At 41.3% G+C, this 18,111-nt stretch overlaps 2 protein-coding genes across 2 annotated transcripts in view; one reads left to right on the top strand and one right to left on the bottom strand.

Annotated features, from left to right (window-relative positions):
- SLC18A2 (solute carrier family 18 member A2) overlaps positions 1–17,478 on the top strand; it is a 29,110-nt gene extending 11,632 nt beyond the window's left edge. The window contains exons 6-16 of the mRNA XM_080620625.1: positions 2,344–2,436; positions 2,849–2,938; positions 3,053–3,096; positions 3,172–3,232; positions 8,059–8,154; positions 11,349–11,427; positions 11,657–11,708; positions 12,163–12,226; positions 12,986–13,105; positions 13,638–13,771; positions 15,859–17,478. Coding sequence (XP_080476751.1) covers positions 2,344–2,436; positions 2,849–2,938; positions 3,053–3,096; positions 3,172–3,232; positions 8,059–8,154; positions 11,349–11,427; positions 11,657–11,708; positions 12,163–12,226; positions 12,986–13,105; positions 13,638–13,771; positions 15,859–15,969 — 944 coding nt within the window. The 3' untranslated portion in view covers positions 15,970–17,478. The remainder of the gene's footprint in view (positions 1–2,343; positions 2,437–2,848; positions 2,939–3,052; positions 3,097–3,171; positions 3,233–8,058; positions 8,155–11,348; positions 11,428–11,656; positions 11,709–12,162; positions 12,227–12,985; positions 13,106–13,637; positions 13,772–15,858) is intronic.
- PDZD8 (PDZ domain containing 8) overlaps positions 13,660–18,111 on the bottom strand; it is a 67,625-nt gene continuing 63,173 nt past the window's right edge. Inside the window, exon 6 of the transcript XR_013957151.1 lies at positions 13,660–13,751. The gene's annotated coding sequence lies outside the window, so the exon portion shown is untranslated. The remainder of the gene's footprint in view (positions 13,752–18,111) is intronic.

The following is an 18,111-nucleotide window of genomic DNA, read 5'->3' as shown; positions in this document are numbered from 1 at the left end:
GTACTGGATTTCCAATACAAGGTTATACGTTTTAACAGAGCAGGTGAAATGGAGTGTGGGTTCTCAGCCCAAATCAAATTGTTTAACCCTTTCTGAGGCTGAGACTGCAGAAAATACGTTTTGGTCGTGTTAGAATATTTTGAACTTTTTTTTCTGGAAAAGTCTCCTATAATGTCAAGAGAAATATGAATTTGGTTTGGGAAGGGAGGTGAATACAGTGTTCGGTCAGGAACATATTGGTTTCCTCAGGAAAATCCCCCTCTCCAGGTTGGATTAACCTATAAGCAGGGTTCACATTCACCCCATGGAAACTCAGCAGGAGTTTGACAGCTGGATTCCTCCTAGGTTCTTTTAGAAGGGACTTTGCTCCAGCCCACATCTGGGCAGTGCTGCAGGGGGGATGCAACACCTCAGGCTGAGCATCTGAACTGGGAGCAAAAAGCACCTGATGTTTAAGATGGGCTTGAAGCCACGCAACAAGCAGTAGTTAAGCAAAGGGATTTAAGCCTGGATAAGTAGTGGGAAGAGTAAGGATGTGATTAAGGGAACAGGCAGGTGCTGGTATGAGGAGCTAGGGATGGAGAAGGCAAAGAAGCATGAGAGGCAGACACAAGAAAATCCATCTTTTCTCCTGTACCAGTTAAGGTTACAAAGCAAACTTTCCAAAGGCAACACATACCAGAATCAAACATATTGTTCAGCTTTAACTCAGTCCCTGTGCAAGTGCACTTCTTGAGATAAAGCTCACAGATGAGTACATGACTTTTTTTCACAGACAACCAAGAAAATAGAGCAGAAAAGGCCAAGAAACCTTCTAGTGCACCCCCTTCCTGAAGGCAGGATCAGCTCTGTATCTGTGGTTCCTCATGCATACTTGACAGACATGTTCTCAGAAGCCTCCAGAAATGCCCTCCGCATCTAGCTTTGTGCTGGAGTACCTTTACTGCCAGGAAGTTTTTTGTCTGATGTCTCATCGAAAGCCTCTTTACTGTCATGTAAATCTATTTCTGCTTCCTATACTTGAGAGAACATGGAGAACCATTTCTTTATGGTTCTTTTTCATATTGCAAGATTATTATCACGTCTTGCATCAGTTTTCCTCCTCTCTGTTTTTCAATTGAAAGTCCTGCAGTTTCCCTCACAGATCTTTCTCTAAGCCTTTGCTCACCCTTCTCTGGATAGTCTCCAGTGACCTGTACCTTTCTTCCTGTGCTGCACCAGACCCAGCACTCGGAAGCAGCTCTGACTCCTTGCAAGGGCCAACAGCAGTGATTGTTCTTCATGCATCTCATAGGCAAAGGAGGCTTTCTGTAGTATTGCTGCCAATCAGTTGTTAATCCCCCTGCATTTGTGCAGACAATCATTCCTACCTACATGTAAACCATTGCATTATCTTCTTTGTATTGCCTACTGGTTTCTTCCAGAGTATGTCCCAAAAAGCCACAAGTTCATTGTGAATTCTGAGGCCGTTCCCTAACTTGCTCTTCAGCTGCTCATGCAAACAGTTTGATGCCATCCACAACTTTGAATAAGTGTGTTAATTCACACAGGACCTCTGCTCTTTTGATGCACTTGATGAATGGTATTCACTTAATGATCAATCGTGCAATAGTTTGTTATCATTTTCTGTAGTCATGGACCTTATTTACTGAGTCCTACTTAAACCTTGATTTGAAAACAGAATTGTTAATTTCTGTGAGGACTCTTCTTCAGCATTTACGCTGACAGTGTCTGAGTGTTTTACAAAACCACAAATGAAATAAGCTTCGTGTTTCCTTTGTGAAATGAAGGCTCATCATCAAATGCAGAAGTGAGGCACTTGAATATAAAGGTCAAAAGAATCCTTTAACTTTGGATGTTGAACTTGAAATACTCATTTTCAAAGCAGTCAGCTCTGCATAATACCCCAGCCCCAGAGCACAGCTACCAGTGACCACAGTTACAGCTGTGAGTGGTCGCCAGACCTTGGTGTGAAGCACCCAGAGAATGACTAACAGTGAATACTTATCACAAGCTTTGTTTCTGCTCGTTGAAAAGCCTCATCTGAAAGCTCTGCAACAAAGACAAGGACAAAGAATCTAGAAAATCAGAGCATCATTGAATTACCTAATACTGTACAACAGAACATGTTCTTGGAGACCATTTACATTGCCAAATCCTCTTTTACTTCAAAGTGATTTCTATGGGGACGGAATATTTATGTTTTTATGTATATATATATAAAATATATATACACAAATACCCGCTGTTGCCTCTGTACAATATTTAGTAGGGCTGGCAAATGATAACCATAAATTGTAGTATGCAGATGCCTACCTTTGTGTTGTTATTTTTCCTTTTCAGGGATGGGAATGCTTGCCAGTATATATACAGATGATGAAGAGAGAGGCAACGCAATGGGAATTGCACTGGGAGGCCTTGCTATGGGAGTCTTAGGTCAGTGAGTCGAAGGCTCTGCTGGCAAGAGAAACCACCCCCCAGCCTTCCCAAAGCATGTGCTTGTGATCTATGAAAGCAGCAGAGGAATCTCATTGAGTGTAATGTTATGGTGCTGTCTCCACATTAGATATATGGTGCATGTTACGAATAGTTTCTCCCACAGCAGCATATTTCTGATGTAGATACATACGACAGGCAATAATGTCTGAGATGTATGGGGTCTGTTTACATGGAAGAGTGCTTTGGGAGTGAAGAATATGGTTATTGTCATGATCAGTGAGCTTTGTGGGCATTCTTACACTGCGCGCTTTGGCCACTGAATGGCAATAGCAGGATGCCCAACCGCTTGTAGAGCATATTTGTTCAGAGATGTGGCTTCACAGCTGTGCCCTTTCTTTCTCCCTGGCAGTGGGTCCACCTTTTGGGAGCGTCATGTATGAGTTTGTGGGGAAGAGTTCTCCTTTCCTGGTGCTGGCAGTGCTAGCTCTGTTAGATGGAGGTCAGTAAATATGGAGAGTCAATATCACCATGCAGCACATCCCTTTCATATTACTGTCTAAACCCCTACTGTCTAAACCCCAAGAAATGTTACAGTATTGATTTCTTTTCACAGCTGTTCAATTATTTGTTCTGCAGCCATCCAGAGCACAAGCAGAAGTAAGTATTAAGGTAAAACACTCTAGGCAATGGATGACACTTTGCCTTTCCTAATCCCAAGCTTTTGTTTCATAGAGTCAGAAGGGGACGCCGTTACTGACACTTTTGAAGGACCCGTATATCATTATTGCAGCAGGTACCAGATCCTTTTTGTTTAAACCATTGGTGTTATACCTGGAATGCCTCAGGTTAAGCTTAATATTAATTATTAATATTAATAAGTTAATATTATCATTGCTGGCCTCATTTACATGAAGCTCAAAGAACCTGTTGGTAATATAGGACGAATATACTAGTATATGTATACATGTAATATATATGTATATATGTAATAGGCAGAAAGCTTGAAATGTAGGTGTATATCCAGCTGAGAGGACACTAATGACTTGAAGCTGCTTGCCAAGGCAATGAGATGTGGCCATGAAACTTCCTATGAGGCAAGTGAATAGGATGAAGGCTTTAGAGGAAGGGTTTTCCAGCATATCGCAGGCAGGCATAGGGAATAACACTGAACTTTTGTTTCCATTTGAAGAGAGGGAGTGAATTTGGTCTCTAGAGCATGGATGCTATTTCAGAAAAAGTCTGGGTTGAATGGGGAATGGCGTTTGGTATTGCATGTTTTGCTTGTCTAATAAGTTGTTCTGTCTCAAGGGAAGTTTGCCTTTTTGTGTTGCATTTTGTTGCATGTTTATTATGATGTCTGTAATGAAGTCTGGCCCTTCTTAATGTTGATAAAACACCTGGAAACAGCTAATTATTTTCACTGTTCCGTTTCTTAGGCCTACCCTGCTATCCAACAGTCCTTCCAAGCATTTCTTGGGTTCTCTCTTTCTTGGTGATCTTAGGGAATTGATCTTGATCTTGGCGAAATAACCCTAACCCTGTGACTAGAAACTTGGCCAAGCTGGGACTGAAGTTATACAGACGCTTTTGTTTGAGAACTTCTTGGGGCATTAGAAGACCTTTCCATAGAATAAAAGTATTTGAGGGGAAAGAGTAGCAAAGAACACAGTACCTGTCATGAGAAATCGGATCTATCACTCATCTAATCCAGTACTTTGGCTCTTGCAGTGGTTAAAGCAGGTGAGGCAAGGTGAGGTTCATCAAGCATTATTTTCTAGATATCAAATCCCTGCCTATGTCTAATCTGTGACAGAACTTGGTTTACACCATGAAATATGACAAGGGGACTGATTTTAAGGGGTACTTTGCTTGACCAAGACTTAGCTACTCCTGTCGAGCTTAGCCTTAGCCACGGAACAGAAAAGGTACGAAGGAACATGGATCCCACTATTTTAACCATGTCCCATGTATGCTAAGAGCAGGGATAGAGTTTGTTCCAATTTTCTAACACATTTACATGGCATTCAATTTCTGCAGCTCTTCTCCTCTCTGAAGTTGTTTCAGCTGTGGTTTCGGCACTCTCTAAAGCAGGGTTGAGCAGTCTCAGAGCCCCAAAGTGGTAAAGAAGACTCAGGGATGGGTAGCCTGGAATCAGGGCAGTGTGTGTCAGAGACCTTACCTTTACTTCCCTGGCTCTTTTTGCCTCTTGCTTCCCTACCCATTCTTGCAGGCATTCCCAGTGCCTCCTGTCTTCCTTTCCCATCTTTGATCCAGTGCAGCTGGACTCAACAGGAGGCAGGGAAAGGAAGGATGTACAGAGGATAGAAACATAAAGACTCTCTCTGTTCTGATCCCTCCTGCTCCGGGTGACCTGTCCTGTTCCTACCAGGCATCAGCTCCTAGGATATGAGAAGGTCCCTCCCATGGGTTATCAGTGGGGTTAGGTGCAGCATCCAAGGTCTCCCCCTTGCAGGATGGAGACTGCCCAGTGCTTTCGCAGTATGGATGATGCTGATGTTCTCTAACCTCAGCCTCTTCTCCTCCTGTTTTATTTCCCTTACAAACCCAATATGATTTTGTCAGACATGAACACCAAATACCAACTATAAATTCAGCCTTTTATCTGGCTTATGAGAGTACATTAATCCAGATGCAGCTTTCTTGATGCTCCAGGAATATACTGCTTAAATGTTAATTGCTTTAGTTCTGAAGCTGCTGCTTTTTAACAGTGAAAAGAGTATGAAAGTTTCATTTGTTCTCTCTTCTCCCGAGGAGTTTGGTATTTTCCTTGCTTTATTTTCTAGGACAGGAACTTGAGCCTGATCCTAATAGGGAAGGGTGGGTAAGCAGTTGTTCGGGATGGCAGAGTTAGCTCCATGCTCTGACACCTTGGGGCAGTCAGTTGAGGCACCATGCCACATTTCTTCATATCTAAGCCAGGATACTATGTCTTCTCCTTTGCAAGGATGCTGTGTATGATGTTCAGATACAGTGATTAGAGGGGAGAAGGCTGTAAGTCCCACCGGGTTTGTACTGCTCCAGCAGATTAGAGGTTTTGAATGGCTTTTCAGGCAGTTAACTTCCTCATTAAAAATTGACTGCGTCTCTAGTGGGCTGACTTGTTAATCGCTGTTAAATCCAGGGACACTTTAGGCACACTGCAAATGGGCATGGCTGTTCCAGTGTTTCTTGCACTCTCGATTTAGGTACACTAATTTCATGGTACAAATTCAGATTCAATCTCCTGAGCGTGCGTCATGCACTTGAGTCATAATTGTTTGTATTCTCAAAGTACAAGCACTTTCTGACCAATTCGGCTTATCTATAGCATGATATTACTCTTGAAGACAAGGTGTCTTGAACTGAAGCGTGGAGTTCCTCTCTCTTCTTTCTGAAAGTGGAACTTTTTCCCTTGATAAAACCATTTTTTCTGTGAGTCAATAATGTTGACTGCCACAACAGGCAGAAGGCCAGTGCTCTCATTCACTCCCTGTATATTGCAGTCCGTATGGCTAGTCCTAATGCCTGGATACCTCTCATATATAGCTATTGCAAGGCAAAAAACATGTTAGTTGAAACTATCAGATCCAAACCCCAAAGTTGAGACAGACATCATAGTGAGCACATGGGATCTTGAGAAGGTGTGTGACAGCTTTGCACTGAGTAATGCTTTCTCACAGGGAAATACCAGTGATGCCTATGTCACTCTGTCAAAAGCTAAGTGGGTTCTCGGCTACAGAGATAGGATCCATCTGGAAGGTTGCAACTTCACACCTTCTGGCCAACACAGGACATTTAATCTGATTTAAAGAAGAAACGATGTAGGGTTTATGCCCTTGAGAGATCACCCTTTAAAAAGAGATCAGCTCCATGCAAGACATAAGGAAAAAAAACCCAATGTAATCTTCTTTTGGGGAAGCTTTGCTAAGGTAACACGGCCTCCGTTGGACTTTGCTCTGAGTTTTCAGGGTACCAGGTCAGGCTCTTGCTTTTCTCTTGGGGTACATCCTATAAAGATCTGAAGTACCTTTGCCACCATATACCTGAGTACTTTGCTAAGCTCTGGTGATGCTGCCTGAACTAATGAGATGTCGATGTCACTCATGTGCGCATGCACGCCTGTATCTCATTTCTTTGTAAAGTTTGTTAAGAGTAGAACAAGACCTTTGCTATTTAATCCATCTCTGTTGGAATGACCTTGCTTCCTCTGGCTGTGCTTTGTGTGGCCTGAAATGTGGTTTTCCAGCATCAAGGAAGCTGCTTGAGCATGGCTGATATTGGCTTCGAAGAGGGCAACCCCGAGGTGTTTGACCAGGGCTCCTCACAGGCACTGCACTAGTGGGAGCTGGCACTGGAGTGGAAAGGTTAGCTTTCCTCTTTAGGGTAAAGCAGTGCTGAACTGTTGCTCCTTGCCCTAGGAAGGGAGTGAGCCAAGTTCATTTTGGGAGTTGTCGATACACAGTCTAATGTATTCTGACAGGTTTGAGCAAAGAATGACATCGGTGCTCATTTTGGTTTGAGCTGCATGATGAGAAACTTGTTCCAGGAGAAAATAATGTTTCTCTGCCCTCAGAAGAATTTCTCCAAGAAAAGTAAAATTTGGATGCCAAATGACTGTGGGAGTTCAGAATGTTTTCCTACATTTCAGAGGCTGTATATATTAAGAAGAAAAGTGGGAACACCGGTTTGATGTCACTTGTAGCAGTGCCTTCCAAAGCCATTTTATAAGGGATTAGCGAAAGGGACATGTCCCGTTGCCCTCCATTAGCCTTTGACTGCCTTGGGTTATTTTGAGTAAGTGGGAAAGACATCTTGAATCCAAAGAAATACCGTGGGATTTAATAATCCCTGTGCTAAAGCTGAAGTGCACAACTGAGGATAGATGAACGTGACACAAACCCAGTGGAGTCTGGATCTGCAGGCGGTGATGAAGGGCAGAGCTGAGCTGGGGGCAAGACTGAATCAGCACTTCCGCCTCTCGTTATCCTTTGCATCTGGGTGACTGAAGGTCCAGTGATTCAAAAGAGATTTGGAAGCATTTGAAATTCATAGGGTTGGGCAAGCTCAGCCAGACTCATGTTTTGCTGCATGGATTTACTGGCTGCGGGCAAAAGGGATCTCAACACAGAATTCCTGTTTGTAGGGGATAGATGTCTCTGTGGTTGTCTCTTGGTATTTTTAGGATCAAGACCTCCACATCTCGTGATGGTTGTTTCAGATGAGGGAGGCATGGGGTCAGAGCTGATGCCTTTTACACAACAGGGCTCTGGTTTTGCCCTAAGAGACTAGATAAAGACCAAAAGACTGTAGTTTTAGCTAATCATTTGTACAATCGTCAGACCTCATGAACTTTCTAAATATCATCAAGCTCACTGCAAACTTTCACATTATGAAAGTAGCTTAACCTTTATTGTAGAATTTCTAGGAGAATAGAAATATATATAAAAGTCTTCAGCGATGTTACATTCTGTTCTATTTAACGTTAACCAATGCACAACAAATAGAACTGTGAAAAGTGCAACGTTTTATGTAAAAGCATCCATTCTTTGCATGGCTTTTTGTTCATAGTCAAATGAAATAATTACTACTATTTTATTTCCCTCTCCTTCTTTCCCTAAGGATCAATCTGCTTTGCAAACATGGCTATTGCTATGCTTGAACCAGCTTTACCCATCTGGATGATGGAGACCATGTGTTCAGAGAAATGGCAGCTTGGTAAAGTACAGTATATTATTTGCATCTCTATTTTATCTAATGACTGTCTCAGTTCTGGCCCTGTTAATGATGGTTATAATATTATATATATTATATTATATATGTATATAATATAATATATATATAAAATATTATATATATTAGCTGTAATTATAAGCTGCAGAGTAGCAATTTGGTTTTTGCCAGCTTTAAATTTTCAGTGTTACAATTGCAAACATTGGTCTGTAAGAAAAATAGGTACTGGATGTTATTGCAATATGGAGGCTTCCTTGGGAGCCCCAGCAGCACATCAGGGAGATACCTGTTGAAGCACAGAGGCAGCCCAGCAGGGCAAAACAGTGTGTTTGGGTTGTTTTGTTGAGGGTTTTCCCAGAAGGAATCCTTCCTCAGCTCCTATTTTGAATTGCCAGGAGCAGGCAGTCACAGGAATCTGCAGGCGGTGCGCTCTGTTTGGTGCAGAGCACGCTCATGCCAACACATACCCCTTCCAGGGATGCTTCTGGTAACGTGGTAGAGGGATAGCCTTTACTTAAAAGGTGGCTACCATGGACATGAGAAGCACTTTCCCTCTGATTTGATGGATCTGATACCCTTTCAGTCATCACATTCAACAAAGAGCAATGGGAGAGACCCAACTTGGACCACCTTATAACCTGTAACAGGGACACAGTCTCAGGAAACCAAGTTGATGTGAACTGGCTTGTTTGGGGGGCGCTTGGCATAGTGTTGGTCCTCTGCATAGATCTGAATGATGTTTAGCTTTTTAGTAGTTTGTAGGAAGGAGTTCCCATTACAAACACAACATATATCTATGTGAGAAAGTTAATGAGGTGTTCTGTGCTGTGGCATTTCAGGAGGGTATTTTTTAACATCAATATATGGCATTTGCAAGGAGAAGAAGAATCCTTCCTGAAAATGATGTTCTGCTAGCCTTTGACTAATATCCCTACTCTGTGTTCATGTGGGTGTCCTACACCATATAGAAAGCACAAACCTTAGTTCTGATTAATGCAACTCAGATGTAGGGTGGCTATAGGTTTGCTATTGAACATGGTAATGACTCCATGGTAATACAGCAAAATTAACACGCATACTTAGGTATTTTAAACCTCACAAAGAGAAAGATTCTTATCTACCTCCCTCATGATAGTTTCATATTACTGGTGCAACAGAAATGAGACTTACAAATCTCTTGGTGGAATAGAAGTTCTTAGAAGGAAAAGATCCACTTTAAATAAAGACTAATTTTACCCCTTAATGATATAAGTAATTGACTCCATCACACTTTGTCTGATTTGACAGCATTAATTAAAGTTCTTAAGCCTCTTAAATTATATCTCTAACTGCAGGGTTCTAAGCAAATTGTTGTCTTATGCAATTTGGAGACCCAGCTGCCTAAGCATGATCTGAAGAAGGTGTAAAGAACCTTGATTTGATCAATTAATGTTGCTGTGCATAAAGCTGACTTAGAAAATGACAGGTCTGCTTCAGTATCCCACAGCTTACCCACCAACCTGCAAGTCTTTGTAGTATATTTCTTTATTTTCTTCCAGCTGTCAAAGTCTACCCTATGTGACCATTTGCTACAGACAGATAGCTCCAAGCAGGACTGAAGTGGCTGCGCTTACACAGGCGAAAATGCTTCCCCAGCGTCACTTCTGCAACCCACAAGGATTTCAATCACAGGATATTGCTCTGCTAAAAATGACCTCTTGATTTTTTACTTATGAATATCGGAGAGATAAGCAGGAAGATGGACAGGCAGGAAATGAGAAAATCTATGTTGCCTTGGTGAAAGATGAGCAGCATATACACTTTAAGGAAACGGTTGGACTGTGTACTGTAATGTCACGGCTGCTTTCTAAATGTAAATTATCTGACTGAATGGTGACCAAATAGAAGTTGTTGTGGCACGCACTAATTTGACAGACTTTCCCAGTTCTATTTGTCTTAGGATGATGTGGAATTTAACAGGAAAACCAGAAAAAAAAACCCTACTGTGTTATTTCTTCTAAGACACATGAACCGTTCAACACTGTTGCATGAGGATCCAGCATTAGGCATGAGCACCTTTGTTGCTCTGCCCCTTTGAATAGTTGTGATACAATATCTTTTCCTTAAGGGCATTCCCTGCTCTCACACACACTTCCATCATCCTCCCTAGTGCTCTCTGTGCAGCCAAGGCAATGCCACACTGTGCTCTCCGCTAGCACATCTTCCTTTGACACCTCCCCTGCGGCTGGATTCCTGCCCTGTGACTTAGGTGTAGGGAGAGGATGAATCCTCAGGTACAGGCTGTAACTGGCTTTTAAAGCAGAGTTGTTTCTGTCCATCATGCAGCCAGTGTTTAATTCAGCTCTAGTCGCTGCTGTGGAAGCCTGAAGGCTAGAAAAAATGGCTGGTTCCAACAGTATTTTCCAAGTGGATGTAGGGAGATGGGAGGGTGCCCTCCCATCAGGGCCAGAATGGATTTATTATTATTATTATTATTATTATTATTATTATTATTATCTGCAAGTCATTGCAAATAACTAGATTCTTTAATTTATGCCAATAACTATTTTTAATTAACTTTCACTGTAAATACATTGGCTAAATAATGTTAAAAACATGGTTTTGGGTTTTTTTTCACCTTTACAATATTGACATATGTTTGACTTCAATCACTACTCATACCGTGGCATTACAAACTCACCTGTAATACAAGGCCTCGTGGCATTTGCAGCCATAGAGGGGGACATTACTTGCCAAGCTGCAGCAGCAGCCCTGCTGCTCCCCACTCCAGGGAGGGATTCATCCACCCCTGACACTTGTGGGCTTGCTGCATGTGCTGAGCATATGCTCCATAAGCCACGCAGCCGTGAAAGAGTCGCTTTCCTTGACCTATCCTAAGCCTTATTGCAGTTAGACATAAACTTATCTCTCTGTTATTCCATCCTTTCTCCCATACCAGTTCTTGCAGCTGATGCTGAAAAACCCTTTTCAAAGGTGTCACGTCGCTCCCACATTTCATAGATGATGCCTTTAGATTTCATGAGAGGGCTGCAACGAACCGGATATTTGATTCTTCATGCTCTGCACAAAGGCTCTATTAGATGTGTTCGGATCAAAATTGCAGTGTCTGGAATTTATTAGTTTCTTCTAACACTTCACTAAAATCCTTGCTGATAAAACATCTCATTCATATTTTTCAGGTGTTGCTTTTCTTCCAGCTAGTATCTCTTATCTTATTGGGACTAATCTGTTTGGGATACTCGCGCACAAAATGGGAAGGTAGGCTTAATTTAAAAGCACTAATAATCTTCCAGTCTGTTCCATTTCTAGTGTTTTCCAGGGCAGTTTAGTGATAGGAAATTATTACACTTTGTTCTATAGTAACAAAATTAATTTTGGGGACATTTTGCTGCTTTGGTTGTGGAACTGGGCACTTCAAACATGGCTTTGAAGCATTCAAGATCAGCTCTAACATCTCGGTATCTAAGTGATGTTTCTTCTTTGATAGGTGGCTTTGTGCTTTACTTGGGATGCTAATCGTGGGAATAAGTATTTTATGTGTAAGTAGACGATCATGTATCTTTCAAACCATCTAAGCATTCCTGTGTTCATCTTCAAATGTGTGCTTTCCCTATGAGATTTTGCTTTTGATATGTTATTAAACAATGTGTGGTTAATAGGTTCCAGATCACGGTTTTGAGTGCTTTCAAATTTCAGTGCTTCAATTATTTTAAGGAAGAATGGCTCTGAAAGAAGGTGATCTTTTTTCTTTTGAGCTGTCACTTAACAGTGTGTGAGTAGTGAGTAGTATTAGTGTTGTTCCTAATAGTAAGTGTGTCAGTGGTTTAATGGCACAGCTGTCTGAAATGGTAGCCCAGAGCAAGGATCAGACTCTGACTCTCACATCCATGCTAAGGGTGCCATAACTACTTGGAGAATATATCTTAGAAGAAGAAAACTAGCCCATTAGCATGTGCAGTGTGACATAATTAACTGCCTACATTTCCTTTATAGGTACCATTTGCTAAAAACGTTTACGGGCTCATAGCACCAAACTTTGGAGTTGGATTTGCCATTGGTAAGAAAAATTACAATGACTTCTTACAGTCTGTTTTTTGCGTAAACTTGATTTTAGATGATGCTACATGGGAAATTGGTTTGTTGCCATTGTGATCAGACAATAGTGAGCCTGAGCTGTAGCCCAAACTGGTAGGTAGAGCAAGAAGGATTAAAGGACAGTTTAAACCAGGCTGCTGTTAAGCTGGATTCTGAAGTGTGCCCAGAATTGCTCCATCAGCCTACACAGACCTTTCAAATGAATGTCCATGAATGTATATATGGTTTTCAGAAATGAAGCCATGCACTGCCCGAAACCCACAGACTTCCCTGTTGTGGAAGAGAATTTATAGAGATATTTTCATATTAAAAAAGAAAGGAAAAACAGGCTTAAATTTGTGTTTATCAACTAAGAATTCCCAAGCCTTCAAGTGTTATGTGTGAGCTCTGCTTATGCTGGAGCACACAGGCTGAAGGGGACCTGGCTTGGGTTTTAGTGCTTGGCTGGTCAGCAGATTTGTACATGTGCCACATGTACATGTCTATGCATGTCCATACGTGTCTATGCATGTCCATACATGACCTCAGACACAGTAAAGACCATAAAAAACATGGATAATACAGTCTACTTTTACACACATCTTTCTGCTTATTGAAGAATAAGCATCTTTTAGTTGCTTTTGCATCCCTTTGTAGCACAGATTTGGCCAAAACATTTAAAAGGGGGAAAAAAAAAAAAGGCAGTATTTTCCTGAAGTGTTTTTCCTTCCCTCCTGACCAGGAATGGTGGATTCTTCCATGATGCCAATTATGGGTTACCTTGTAGATCTGCGTCACGTATCAGTCTATGGCAGCGTGTATGCAATAGCTGATGTTGCCTTCTGCATGGGCTTTGCCATAGGTAAGTCCAACCTTTTCCTGCCTACAATGCACATTTAAGAAGAGGGAATATGCTGTGATGCCAGGTGTGAATCCCAGTGGCATTCACAGGCTTTATGAGCAAGGGCTCTTATATTCTATAAGAAATCAAAGCAGGGGGAACTGTGTTTGGCATCTGTTCTCCTATGCCACAATGTCGTGCTCAGCTTCATTAGCTGTAAGAAGCTTGAAGGTCTCAGGCACTGAATGCAAATAGGATATCCTTTGGAACAGTTAAAACTACCACCACAGCTGTGCTCTCAACAGTCTGAGAGGGGAATAACTCCCTGCTGCCTTCTTGAGTGCGTGGTACAAATACCACAAGAGCATCTCTTCTTCAACGAAGTACAAAGCCAGCCGGGAAAGGTTTATGTTATAATTACAAGCATGTCTCTACATTCCTCAAACCAATTTGTAAAGCAGGAGTTTTGTGTATAAAATCACTGTTGCTTAAAGTGACTGCTGCAAATGTTGTGTCTGAGGGATCCTCAGAAAAGGGGTTTTATTTATACAAGGTTCCTCTGCTGGCGGTGCCATTGCAAAGGCCATCGGCTTTCCATGGCTCATGACGATTATAGGGATTGTGGATATCCTCTTCGCTCCCCTGTGTTTTTTCCTTCGAAGCCCACCTGCCAAAGAGGAGAAAATGGTAAGTGTAACATGGTTGGTTTGGGGTTTGCTTTATTTTCATGAAAGAAAATAACTTGTGTCTGCTTCTTTGTCTCTAACTTCCCCAAGATGGGACCAGCACACTTTATTGCACCCTCATGCATTGTCCTTGGAATGAACTCCCCCTTCTTTTTATGTCCAACATGTATAAAGGAAAGCTTTTTATTAATTACATGTTGCAAAGTCCCAAATTAGATTATCACAAACCAGGCTGCAGCAGACACTGATCTGCAGCAGCACACACCGTGATGGAGTCAGTATAAAATGCACTTTTGTTTTCCTTGAAGTGCCAGAATTGCATTGACCAATTTTCTTTTACTCCTTTGTGTACCTTAACCTCTTTCTTTCCATGGTCCTCTACAGTGTATTCTGCATCATATGCTTTACTTCTCCTTCTTCCTCCATGCAGATCACCTGCCCTTACAAATTAATGGCTACTTTTATGTAGGAACCTTTCACTCCTTCCCTTCTCACTGCTTGCTCAGACTGTCACACCCCCAAAAAGATTCCTGCTTTTGGTTTTGGCGGCCCTTTTCCTTCATTTCCTTTCCTATACTGTTCTAATCTCTCCCTTCCTTTCCCATTTCTATAGCTCAATTTGCCCTTTCTTATAATGCCCTTTGTCTGCTCTCCTACTCACTGGTGCAAGACTTGCTGTTCTATAGATTTATACCAGATCAGGTTCAAAAGCCTTTTTACTGCAGGAGGGGATCCATTGCTTTGCTCACTATGTTTTCTATGCTCAGCAAGAAGATGAGAAGCTCCCAAAGGAATTACAAGGCAGTGCAGTCAGGAGGCAGAACAATCCCTGTTCTGATTCCAGGGCTGGAAAAATCCTGGGAAACAAGTGCCAGTCTTTGCTGCAACACCTGTGGGTCTAGTCCACCCAGTGCTCTGTCCTTGCACTTGCTGAAAAAGGTTGTTTTGGGCCCAAAATGTAGTTGCTGGTTGTTGTATAGAAAATGTAATGTTGTGCGGCTGTAGCCTTAATATGCAGCACCACATCTCTGCAAGGTGAGAACAGAACCTGCTGTGGATGCTGCTTATGCTCTTTGTACCAGCAAGAGCAGAACAGAAGGTGGAAAAATGGGTTTTCCTGAAGTAGTGGTGTACATGAGGCCAGAGACCTTTTGTTTTGCACATATTTGGACTGCAGAATCCCAGAGATTCCAGTTAATCCCTTGTCGTGACCTTTGCAGACTGCACTGATTTTTTTTCTTTATTATTTTTACATTGACTCAGGCTGAGGAATAGGAATAAAACAGCTGCTGTTGTTTGCTAGAGATAGGAAGTTTATCATGTGCTTCCCTTGTCACAGACAGAGCTTCTCTTATAACATGGTAATCACCGAATGGACAGGATTTCTCTCCCCCTTGGCTCAAACACGTTCCAGGGTCTGCCTCCCCACCATAGCTTTAAGTGCAAAGTGACACCTGATGTGCCATTTCTTCAGGGTTTGAAGAGTCAAAAGGAAGGTTCCCTACTTTGTGCTCTTTCTGTAATTAATGAAACAGCTTGAGGCAGTAGGACTCCTCTTGCTCATTCATCCAGCCTTTAATAAATGGAGATTAAGCATAGAATTTAGATTAGTTCTTCCCTGTGAGGGTGCTGAGGCGCTGGCACAGGGTGCCCAGAGAAGCTGTGGCTGCCCCATCCCTGGCAGTGTTCAAGGCCAGGTTGGACACAGGGGCTTGGAGCAACCTGCTCTAGTGGAAGGTGTCCCTGCCCATGGCGGGGGGCTGGAACTGGATGAGCTTTAAGGTCCCTTCTAACCCGAACTGCAATTCTATCATAGAAGAGGTAAATTACTGTAAGTGGAGAGCAAGTCGATATATTTCTATTTAATACATGGGCAGAAATACTGGTCAGTGCAGTAACAAATTTGCTAGTGATGTCTTTAGGACCAAGATCCCACCTCACACCAGCCTAAGGACCTGATTTATTCAAACTGAAATCAGTTTGGGCTCTACTTTCAGGGAGCAGAGGTGAATCCCAGTGGGGTCAGCTGCGGCCCTCAGCTGGGCGCTACACAGAAATGCTAATATTCCCACTTTTGTTTTCTTTTAGGCCATACTAATGGATCACAACTGTCCTGTGAAAACAAAAATGTACACACAGAACAACATCCAGTCGTACCCCACAGGTGATGAAGAAGAAGAATATGAAAGTGATGAATAACATGAAAAGCCATATAACATATTTTGGTGTACAAAATGCAGTGTTTCATGTGAAACATCTCATCCAGAAATAGGTTTCAGTTGTACTGTCCATTTAATAGTGAAATGGTCAAAAAAACCAAAGGTGTATTATTCATCGCCCATGGTTGTAAAGCAGACTGCTAACCGCCTTATGGGGGGGACTGGGGACGCTTTTTATAGAGGATTTGTAGAGTGTTAATCTTTATTTTATTTAATGTTATTGAATAGCATATTTTTATTAATTGTGTAGTATAGATCTGTATAAATGTGAATTTTAGCTGGTTTTTAAAGTCAACTCATTTCAATATTTCATATTTTATTTGGAGTCATAAGCTACTGTCAGGAGCTCCGGTCTTTCCTACTGACTGGAAAGGCAGAAAAAAAAAAGCAAAGCTCAAGGAAAACCCATTCACGTTGTACCCTTTTAAATCATACCCTTGTAATTACAGTGAGAGGTGAAGGCTGGAATTCAGAGTGTGGACATCATGATTGCTTTTTTCATCAATTTTAGGTCATAACTTTATATATATATATATATATATGTATGTAACCAAAAGGCACTTCTTTGCCAGTTTAAATGAGCTCTCCCATAACCATTCATGGAATGTTAAGGAAACCAGTATTTTAAACAGGTGAGTGTATTGCTATTAGTCAGTACTATTGAGTGAAGTTTTAATTAGTTAACCAGTCGTGCAATACAAAGCCTCTAAACCACACAACACTGGGTGAACAAGTAGGTATGAATGTGCACTGTTCCTTTCCCTTAAAGGGAGTAAGAACAGCATGAAAACACTTCTTATATTTCTGTCTTTTGAAAGCTTTACTTTTAACATATCTCAACTTTAGTTTAGGTGCATCTTAAGTGACTACTCAAGAAAAGCTGCATCATCACACTATATTTAGTCTTAGTATGCACCAAAAGTAGGCTTGTAACTTAAGAAGTTCAAAAAAAGAACTATTTTACATGCATCTGCATATACATGTGGAAATTCAATATATATTTATGTTCTAAAATGAATTTAAGTACCAACTTTGCTAAAAAGAAATGATCAGTTTGTTGACAGTATCTCTTACCATTTGGGGACAGTCTAATACAGGCAAAGAACTGTGTCAGGCAGTTCTGAGAAGAACCAGGCTTTGAAAGAAAGCATCTTAAAACAGTCCCAATGTCCTTATCAACTGTGGTGTATCTTTTAATTCGTAAAACTAAAATCTTTATGTGCCTTCTTTCATGTAATTGCAGATGGTTTATGTACTACAGCATAGATACTATGTTTACATATAGTTTTGTAAAGCACATATACTATCTATGGTCAGAAAATACAAAAAACATAGTGGATCAAACTTCCAAGTATTGCTTTGTCAATAATTACACATTCAGACTGCATTAAAATAAAGTTATCTGAAAGAAGCTCATGATCTATTGTAATAAAGTAAAAACAATTAAACAAGGGAAGAATTCCCCTCATGATTTGCCTTATGCAGTGTGTTTGACTGTATACTGGGATGGGGGAAAGCTGACAAATATTTCAGGTCTAGTCCATTTGTAACTCAGGACAAGTATTTTCACTCCAGGCCATAAACAGATGCAACTTAAGTAACCACAACAGCTTCCAAAATCAGTCTGTCATGTGGCTGCTGGGCTGAGATGTGACTTTTGGGAAACAGATAAGCCCAAAATGTGTAGTAGAGGGAATACCCGTCTGTGTTCTTTAAATAAGGGTGAAGATTCTGAGAAAATAACATTAAGAGGCTTAAACAGCATGAAAGGCCAAGCGTTACATTCTATGTTGATCTGATAAACCCACTTAGAGATTGTTGTAGTGGTATATTTTCAATTGCATTCCTTTGAATATGTAACAGATGGAAATCCTTCCTTCAAGGCTGATTGGTGTTTGGAGACAGACATTAATACAGCACAAACTAAGACTGTCATATACTGAATACTTCACCTCCACTGAGTAAGTATCAATTGTGCAGACAGAGGAGTATTAAGGTTCAGATTTTAATGTAGATCATTTTGATACAGGATGATCTTCAAGGTCCCTTCCAGCCCAAACCATTCTATGATTCTATGATACTTTGGCCCAAGAGAAATTATTTTATTTAGCTTTACTAAACT

This window comes from Psittacula echo (assembly GCF_963264785.1).
Source record: "Psittacula echo genome assembly, chromosome: 6".
Taxonomy (NCBI): domain Eukaryota; kingdom Metazoa; phylum Chordata; class Aves; order Psittaciformes; family Psittacidae; genus Psittacula; species Psittacula echo.
This window is presented reverse-complemented; position numbering and strand designations above follow the sequence as displayed.